Source organism: Zingiber officinale, chromosome 4A (assembly GCF_018446385.1).
Source record: "Zingiber officinale cultivar Zhangliang chromosome 4A, Zo_v1.1, whole genome shotgun sequence".
NCBI classification, from domain to species: Eukaryota; Viridiplantae; Streptophyta; class Magnoliopsida; order Zingiberales; family Zingiberaceae; genus Zingiber; species Zingiber officinale.
In genome coordinates, this window is record NC_055992.1 from 103620973 (window position 1) to 103630892 (window position 9920).

At 36.8% G+C, this 9920-nt stretch overlaps 1 protein-coding gene across 1 annotated transcript; it reads right to left on the reverse strand.

The window, feature by feature from the left end:
• Positions 1 to 275: 275 nt before the first annotated feature.
• On the reverse strand, positions 276 to 3092 carry LOC121970413 (L-galactose dehydrogenase-like). The gene is made up of 5 exons (XM_042521131.1): positions 2789 to 3092; positions 2478 to 2706; positions 1967 to 2266; positions 912 to 1040; positions 276 to 680 (listed from the first exon to the last, which is right to left on the reverse strand). Exons 1-5 carry the CDS (start codon positions 2956 to 2958, stop codon positions 537 to 539), a joined length of 972 nt encoding a protein of 323 aa, XP_042377065.1. The 5' UTR covers positions 2959 to 3092; the 3' UTR covers positions 276 to 536.
• Between the last annotated feature and the right edge of the window lie 6828 nt (positions 3093 to 9920).

A 9920-nucleotide genomic window follows, 5' to 3' on the forward strand; every position in this document is an offset into this window, starting at 1 on the left:
AATATATATTATAACAGCCACGATTTAATAATAATTATAAAATCATAATTATTATAGCATATCCCATCTATTCATGATTTAAAAAAAAAAAAAAAGAAGAAGAAGAACGAAGGATAAGAGATTAAATATAGATTGAAGAGGGACAAAAAACGCTCTTTTGATTAAAAAGTAAAAAAGAGATGTCCATTACGATTCGGAAAAAAAAAATCAGAGCTTACCAACCAAAATTTATCTGATAGTAGTGCCAATCAAAATGGATTAGTAGTGCCAAGTGATTACCAACCAAATCCGAGATTTATTGGCTAAAAATATGTCCTCCCAATCAAGAACAACTAAAAAACAAGTCTTGCGAACTCCCTTGTAGCGGTCCACCAGGCAGGGCAACAACCATCTCACAGATTATCTGCTACGATTTTATTTTAATTTTTATTGTGCTTTTGACTCTCAAAATAAATTAGAATTGCTGCTGCACTCTGCAGATCCAGCAGCAGTAGCAGCACTGATGCGTGATTTAACATCATAAGCTTTTCAAGGTTTCATGCAGGATTTGGCTTTTGTTGAATCCCACTCGGCCATGTCAGGTTTTTAACCGGCTGTAAAACAGCTTCCACTTCATGCAAAAGATCCTCGTCGATTCCCAGGCTTGACAATTCTACTGCAGCAGCGAGATTTTCCTCGACCTGCAGAACAATTGAAATGCTTTACCAAGAATTTTGATCTTTGGAAGTAATGAAAACTTACAGAAGTTATTGTAATTAACAGATAATGCATTCCTGTGCTAGTTTAATTTATATCTTAAGAACACGAGCCCCCAACTATTTAAGATTGGTTAATCAAGAAAATGGAAGCATGAAGAGCAAGCATGGGGAAGGCGAAAAGGCAAATTTATGTGTTCGAGTTGAGTTTAGTACCTGCTTGGAAGAATTCATACCAACCAGCACAGTAGCAATTTCTTTATTCATCAAACTGTATTGTAGAGCTATCTTTGAAATGTTTTTCCCTTTCTCCTTACAGTGAGCAGCTGCAGCTTTGCAGGCAGACTAGAAAAATACATGTCAAAATTATTTTTTAAAAATTTCTGGATATTAACAAAAAGGGAACTCGAAGCAATGTAACAAGAATAAAGTCTATTAGCAAACCACAAATGATTCTGAAACTAAGTCATATTCTTCTATATTAGATTAAGAGGGATAAAACTATTAGCAAACCACAAACGATTCTTATGCATATCTTCAAATTTAGATACAAGCAATTTAATATCTCAAACGTCAAAAATTTAAACACAAAGAGTACCTACTTTTCTTATACATAGCAACTGGATTGTCCACCAACCGAAAAGAATTTGAGTGCTACTAATTAACTTGGTTGAACATTATTCTTCTGAAATTTTTTACTTATCTTCTATTTGTCTATTCGAGATCTTCAACTTGTGTGAAAGCAAAAGACATAGAAAATGCCAATAAAATGGAACCTTCTTATTAGACTAAACTATAGCTCCTGGAGTTGAGTGTGGCCGGAGTGAGCCAGCCAAATTGGACCTAAACTGAGAGATGTGCCTATGAAACTGGGATTGAGCTTGTAGTAAGGGTGCTGGATGAAACGGTCAGCAGACCGAGAAGTGTGCATCACCAAAAGGGGTGGGCTACCAGGTTTTGGTATAAATCTTAAAGCCTGAATCATGGTCAGCGGGTAAGAGTTCAGACAATTGAATTACTGTAATTTCCAAGCACAATTATAGGCCTCAGGAAATGCAACTCACATGGCCAAACAAGTTATATTTTCACTCATGTGGTGTCAAGTGCCTCCCTAGTATCAGTGTAAGTTTGTTAAAGGGATTATGATTGAGTTTAACTTAATATTAGCAAGTATTCTGTATGTATATCATCCCAGAATCAAGATATATAAATGTTAACACTATAAACAGCATATAAAGTCACTCTTAAAAAAATGATGAGAGAACAACTACCTTGAGCTCTGATGGTGCAGGATGCCACTCCGGTGGACCGACGTCTGTAAGAAGGCCCATCGCTAGAGGTGAGGCAGTGATTACCCCAACACCCTTGCTTTTGAGATATGGTAGCAAATCAACCAAGGTTGAATCGTTAATACCATAATGACAATATGAAAGAACAACATCAACTGAACCCGGTGGAACACGATCAAGAACATATGTGAATATCCCTAAAGGCAGACCAGTTATCCCAATAAATCTGGCCTTTCCTGACTCTTTTATCTTCTGCAATGCTGGAATTGTCTCATTGACAATCTGCAAATTTAAGCATATCAAACAAATTTCCAACATCAAACAAAGCAAAAACAAGCATTCGGGGACAGGAAATTCAGGCTAGTTTTAGTTCAGAATGAAATAATATATAAAGTTCGGACATTTTCTTAGACATGGATGTCAACAATCAACAAGGACTGCAAAAAGCCAATTAGGGTTGAGTGCCAGAGAAGAAGTAACCAGTGGATAGAACCTGATCAAGCGACCCGAATTCGATGTCATGACAGTGGAGGATATCGACGTAATCCAACTTCAATCTGGCAAGGCTCTCATCGATGCTCCTAGTTACCCTCTGCGCGCTGAAATCGAATCCGTCCTTGTAGCGTCCACACTTGGTGGAGACAATGAACTCCTCGCGTGGCACCTGCAACTCGCTGAGGCAGTTACCTAGCACCGTCTCCGAGAGGGTACCCCCATAAAACCTAGCAAAAAAAGGAGAGATCAGACACGGACAAGAGAAAAAATCGGCGCCTTTTTTCAAAAGAGGGAGATAGCAAGGCTAACGGGGAGGTATCAAAGAAGTTGATGCCACTCTGAAGAGCGAGGCGGACGGCGGCGAGGGCGTCTTCATGGGAAACGTCGCCGAAAACTTTGCCGAGAGGGGAGGCGCCGAATCCGACACAACTGAGCTTAAAGCCGGTGTTTCCGAGTTCCCGCCGCTCCAGCGTCGCCATGGCAGGCGATCCTTGGCTCGCTAGGGAAGCGGAAGAAGCGTTGGTGCGGCTGGGCGCTGCAACGCGTGCTTTTTCCAATTAGAGGAGCAGAGCCGACCGCGATAGCCACTTGATAATTTTATGCGAAATCCCTGCAACATTTGATGCTTCTATTTTTAATAACTAATGTATATATTTAATAGCTTACATTTTTACCATGAATGCTTTTGCTGGTGGAAAGTTCCGCAGGGCAGGACCGAATCTGGATATTTAATATCATCCAAAAAAATTTATATAATTTTTAATCGTGATTATTTGTTTCCATATATTTTCAGATAATTTTTAATAGATATAAAATATCTTATTAAATATCTAACCTCCTATATATATCATCATTATACTAGAATAATAATCTTAAATTTACGATATTATGATGAAATATTTAAATTATCATCTAGGTATCCATGACATAATTAGATTTTTAACTATGATGTATTTATTGAAATTTTTACTTCAAATAGGGGATGCAACTAAATGATACTAAACTTCTGTGCTGGCCATTGTGTGCGTTTCTCGATTTATCCTAGTGGCCGGTCGAAAACTTTCGTAGAACCGAGCCGGTCACCTAGGGATCCGGTTTATTATTATTATTATTATTATTATTATTATTATTATTATTATTATTAATTATGGTAGAATAATAAAGATAGTCAATAAGACTAACGAGGGTTATCATTTTGTTTTATTACGCTAGAATAATGGGGCACGAAACCAAAAGATGCTAGACTTCTTGGCTGGCCACTACTAGCACTTCCTGATTTATCATGGTGACTGGTAGAAAAATTTTCTGGGACCAGACCGATCACCCCATGGCTAGCTGAGTTTATCATTATGCTAGAATAAAATCAAATGGGGTGCGCAACCAAAGGATATTGGGTTTCTAGGCTGCCTGCCATGCGCGCTTCCCGGACTACAAAAATAATAGCCAATAACAACTGAATTTTCCGTTGCTATTCCGTCGGTAATTGGGATTACCGACTGAATAACAACGGAATTTGCGATATTGGAAGTAATTGTGTCGGAAGTATAATTTACCAACGGAAATGATATTCCGTCGATATTCACCGATGGAAAATTATATTCCATCGATAAAATTTAACTATAGAACAACTGTCCTGTTGTAATAGAGCAAACGAAGGATAACGAAATTTACCGACGGAATCAAATTCCATCGATATCATATCAAAAGTTACTGTGTCAATTCGATATTTTGCCGATGGAATTGTATTTTATGTAGGAAATCATCGGCGGAATCATATTTATGCCGGTAAAATTTAATAAAAATTTTAACAGCCACCATTTTATTTACAACGTATCCTATATACAATTTTCATATCAATAAAAAACATCACAAATGTTGGCAAGACAAACACAATCCACACATAAATCACAAGTCATACAACATACTCACAAATACAATGCTCACAACATACAAACAATCAAACTATCTAAAATTCAAATACAAAATATAATCATAACTGTCCAAATCTTCAAAATTCAGTACAAAACAAGGCATAACTATCCAAATACAAAATACTCACAATAATAACTATCTAAGAGTAAATGACAAGTAAAAGGCAAATACAAAATATCCAAAATACTTACCATGATACATCTCCTACACATATATCTAAATATAATCATGTAAAAGTCAAATACAAGAGATTATGATCAGAATGAATCGATGCAAATGCAATATATAACTCAAAAATTATAATATATAACTAATTTTACATGTAAAAAAGGTATCTGGATTATATTTTGGATATCTAATGATGGTAATGATGGTGAATGTATCAATACAGACTCCTAAAAAAATATAATATAATTGTAGATAAATATCTAATAATATCCAAATAGAATAAATATATTTTGCTTAATTTATATATGATAAATAAAAAAATCAAGTTGTAGTTGAACATACCTCAAAAAAATATAATCATCAGCAACGTCTAATGGATCTCGAGTCTCCTGTGACTCAATATCATGCTATGGCGGGGGCTGCTGTGACTTATCCCATCTAACAATGATGGCTCATGGCCAATGCTTGCTCCTGAGCAGCCCACCTCTCCTCTCACCTTTGATCCATCGTAATCATTTGAGTTTTCAATTCTTGATTTTCTTTTCTTAATGACTTTACCGAAGAAGAAGAAGAAGAAGAAGAAGAAGAAGAAGAGGAACTAACACGACCCCTAGGAGTCCTCAAGCGATCAAATACCATCTTGGCCTAGGAGCCAAGGCCGTAGAGGAAAAAGTTCTTTGTCCTTTCACCTACAATATCATAATAAATATCATTTATTTGCTGGGTGGATAGATCCTGTGACTCCCCTCCCTCTACTGGTGGCTGAAATGTCGGAGCCACCCTACTTGTCATTTCCTCCTGCATAGAAAAAATATACGATTTATATCTTATACACAATTACTAAAGCTAATTAACCATTATTAACGATTATAATAAAGTTAATAATTCAAACTCTAATGTTCTTGGATCGAGCAACAACATATGCGCTATCCTTTCTCTGGTGAGTCTTGAGAAAGATCTCCAGGCAAGTGGGTTGTCTTTCTAAAGAACACTCCTGTATACATAAATAAGTTGGGCCAAAATTATGCAAGTTTGTTAATAAATAAAAATTTAATTTATTTAACTTTAAATTACACTCACTAGATTCATAGCGTGCTCAACAATGGATCGAGATTCTGATGTATGCTGAGCGGATCCGATACTCTGGCCACCTGACTCTGTATTCCTATTTTCTCGAGCTTTTAGAGCCTTTGCCTGCTATCTCTCTGTAGACCAAGTGGCCGCCCATGCACTTGAGATCTCGTCGGATATATAAGCTGGCCTTGTGTAATTCTTTCTCATATAATATAAGAGGTCTTTGTACAATTTGACACAGTAAATATTCCACGTCACTACAAATTCCGCCTCGTGTTCATCCTCCCACGTATATTTTTTCTTCAATTACAAATTAAAATTTTAGTATATTAAATGATAAATATATTGTACATATTCAATTTACTTATCACAAATTCATTATAATAAAAATCTTTAGTCTCATGGTCAACATATCTCCATGTAATACAAGAAATACAGTCTTTTTCTTTAAATTTTCTGCTAATATATGTCGCTACCCGATGACTATCAGAAGTAAACTTGCACATAAAAAATATTAAGAAATAAAATATATGTTATATAAATAAAGAACTTGAATTACTAATAATAATAAAAATACTTACGTCTCTCCAACAACCCTAAGCATTATAGATCCACGGAGTGGTGTTAGATGGTTTGCCATGATATATAATATCTATAAAATAATATTACAACACATCATAATAAAGTTTACTAAATGATAATTAAGCAACAAAACATGATTGAAGCATAATGCTAAAATTTAATCAATGCTAGACACTGGAAGCATTTCTACTCAACATTAACAATTTCTAAGTCGTTGTCGCTAGACTCTGTTAGTTCAACAAGATCCTTACTGCTGGATATCTCTCCATCATCTATCTTCTTGTAAGTGATATTAACATCTACAAGTAATTATGATATAGATTCGAATTGTGAATCAACTGAATGTCTTTCTACTTTGTCATTCTAAAATGCATCATGGTTTTGAGTAGTGATGGTGTTTGACATTTCTATGGTCGAATGAGGCTTCATTCGACAAACAGACAATCATTCACTAGATCTTCTTATCTTCGTAGGATATTTTAAAAAAAACTTGACTCGCTTGTACCCTAAAAATGAAAGCTTCAAACTTATTGAACCTTCTATTTGCATTAGCCTCAACTAAATTATAATTTGGATGTATTTTGATACATGTTCTTGGGGTCAGATTATACCATGAATATTTGAACAATACACACCTTTTTATAGGTAATGAAGGATATTCAACCTCTATGATTTTCTCAAGTCTACTATAGTAATCAAACTCAGTTGTCGATAGATCCTTTAACACAAACACCAGAATTATAATTTAATCATCGTAAATCTCATTGTGTTACATGGAATTTGAGACCATTAATATAGTAACCAGAGTAAACCATGATTTGACAAAGGGGTCCTGATGCAAGATTCAATATTCTATCATCTTGCACATTTGATTTTTTGCGGTATTTCACCTATCAAAATAGTTATGATATAAATTAAGATCAAACTTAATTTAATGAAGATTTATGAAAATTTCTCAAACTTACATATGTTTGAAACCATAATACAAATTCGATCTCTAACTTTTCAACTACGTCACTTGCACCCATTGATGGATTTTGTAGATATAATTATTGTTTGTACAAGCTATGAAAGAAGGTAATTTTAAGACAATTAGGATATCAAACAAACAAATACAATGAGATAAATGTTTGATTAAAGAAGTTAACTTACTTTATGTATGGTTTGACCTCATCACAGTTTAAGAGTATGTATGTTCTTGCAGCATGATATTTTATTAAATTAACTATCTAGAAACAGTTGCACCTATTGGTTTACTAGAAAATTTAAAAATAGAAAGCATCGATGGGTCTATATTCTGAGCATTATCGAAATTTCTAGGGCACTTGCGATGTCTATTTTTAACATTATCAGCAAAATAATAGGAGCAGAAGGAAGATACTTCCTCAACCAGATAAGCATTATATATTGACCCCTTAACTCTTGTTTTGTTACGAACATTATTTTTTAATTTTCTCTAAAATCATTCAAATGGATACATCTATCTGTACTGCACATGACCAGCTATTCGTGTCTCAAATGGTAAATGTACTGGTAGATGCTCCATTAAATAAAAAAAACTAGGTGAGAATATACGCTCCAGTTTACAACGTATGAGAGGAATATCTGCTTCTAGCCGAAGCATATCGACCGTCATAATACACTTTGCTGTCAAATCTCTGAAAAACAGACTCAACTTCGTAAGTGTTGGCCAAACATTATTGGGAAGTAAATCATGAAAAACTATTGGAATAAGTCTTTACATGAACACGTGGCAGTCATGACTTTTCATTCCAAACATCTTTAACTTATTCATATCAACACATCGAGCCATATTCGAAGCATATCCATTTGGGAATTTGATTTCTTTCAACCAACTATATAAAGCTTGTTTACTATATTTGTCCAATGTATAACAAGCTTTTGGAAACTTATTGGTTGTTTCATTCTGATGCAACTCTGGTCTGTTGACTAATTCTTTTAATTCTTTACATGATTTTGCAGTGTCCTTAGTTCTTCCAAGCACATTCATCACAGTATTGAAGATATTATCAAAGAAATTTTTCTCAACATGCATCACATATATATTATGTCGAATGAGTAGATACTTTTAATAAGACAGCTTCCAGAAAATGCTCCTTTTCTTTCAGCCGCACTTGCACATCCTAACAAGATATTTATTTATCTAATCAAAATTAGGCTAAGATACAACAACAACAACAACAACCAAGCCTTTTCCCACTAGATGGAGTCGGCTGTATGAATCCTTTTATGCCATTGAGCTCTATCTCCTATTATATCATCATTTATATTTAAATAAATTTTATCCTGTTTTATTGTTGCTAACCAAGTCTTTTTTGGTCTTCCTCTTCCTCGTTTGATATGCATGTTTATCATAGTTTCACATCGCCTAACTGGAGCATTTGTTGGTTGTCTAAGTACATGTCCGTACCATCTTAAATGTGTCTCTCGGAGTTTGTCCTCAATAGATGCCACTTTGACTTTCTCTCTAATGCTCTCATTTCTTATTTTGTCCATCTTCGTATGTCCACACTGTTGGTGCAGTAAGCATCCGACGATTGAACCTCAGTTTTGATAATGGCAAAGGGATTCAAAGTTAAGATTCCTTGTTATCTAACGTGGTTAAATAAGGTTTCAGGAAAGTCCTAACTGTGTTTAGGCAAGAGAAAATCCTAAGGGGGGGTAACCTTAGGTCCTAGGGGGTGGTAACCCTAGGTGAAGGAAAATCCTAAGGGGGGGGGGGGTAACCTTAGGTCCTAGGGGGTGGTAACCCTAGGTGAAGGAAAACCCTAAGGGGCGGCAACCATAGGTCCTAGGGGGCGGTAACCCTAGGTGGAGGAAAACCCTAAGGGGCGGCAACCTTAGGTCCTAGGGGGCGGTAACCCTAGGTGGAGGAAAATCCTAAGGGGCGGCAACCTTAGGTCCTAGGGGGTGGTAACCCTAGGTGGAGAAAAACCCTAGGGGGCGGTAACCCTAGGTCCTAGGGGGTGGTAACCCTAGGCGGAAAGTCCAGTCGGTCTGGAGGACCGGATTGGCATCAGGTAAATCTCCTGAGTGGAGTAGGTGAGGGCGCGTTCCCCGTAGAGGGAACAGCAGGCGTCGGGTCGACCTAGGGTTTCCGGTTGGAAACCCGAAGTCAGACTCGAACAGTCCGGAGACTGTCTATACTTCATTTATCATATTTATTGTGCTAACTTTGTGTTGCAAGATAGTGTTTGGGACTAACGTATCTTGCAGGTGCAAAGGAGCAACCTAAAGCCTCGAATGAACAGTGTCCGAGGCGCCTCCATGGAGCTTGGAGGCGCCTCGGGTGCAAAAGCTGAGCTGGCTGCGAAGCACCATTGGAGGCGCCTTGAAGAAGGCAGAAGGCGCCTTGGAAGGCGCCTTGAGTGAGGTTTAAGGCGCCTTGAATGGATGAAATTCGACCAGGTCAGATTTGATCCACGCAGAAGACCAGGCAGCATGGAGGCGCCTTGAATAGCCTTCAAGGCGCCTTGAACACCCTTTATAAGGGGGTTTCGACCAGCACTTCAGGACAACGAATACCAAGTGATCTCTCATCAACGTGCTGCTCCAAAAGACACTCCGAAGTGCTGCTACAAGTGCCCGACGACCCGAAGCTTCAGATTTAGCATTTCTTGTTGTCGGTATAATACTTATAGCTTTTAATTGTACTCATAATTAT

Coding starts and splice junctions, on each gene's coding strand:
- LOC121970413 (XM_042521131.1), bottom strand. CDS start 2,958: ATGGCGACGCTGGAGCGGCGGGAACTCGGAAACACCGGCTTTAAGCTC. Junction 2,267..2,477: donor AATTCGGGTCGCTTGATCAG/GTTCTATCCACT, acceptor TTAAATTTGCAG/ATTGTCAATGAGACAATTCC. Junction 1,041..1,966: donor CTGCACCATCAGAGCTCAAG/GTAGTTGTTCTC, acceptor GTATTTTTCTAG/TCTGCCTGCAAAGCTGCAGC.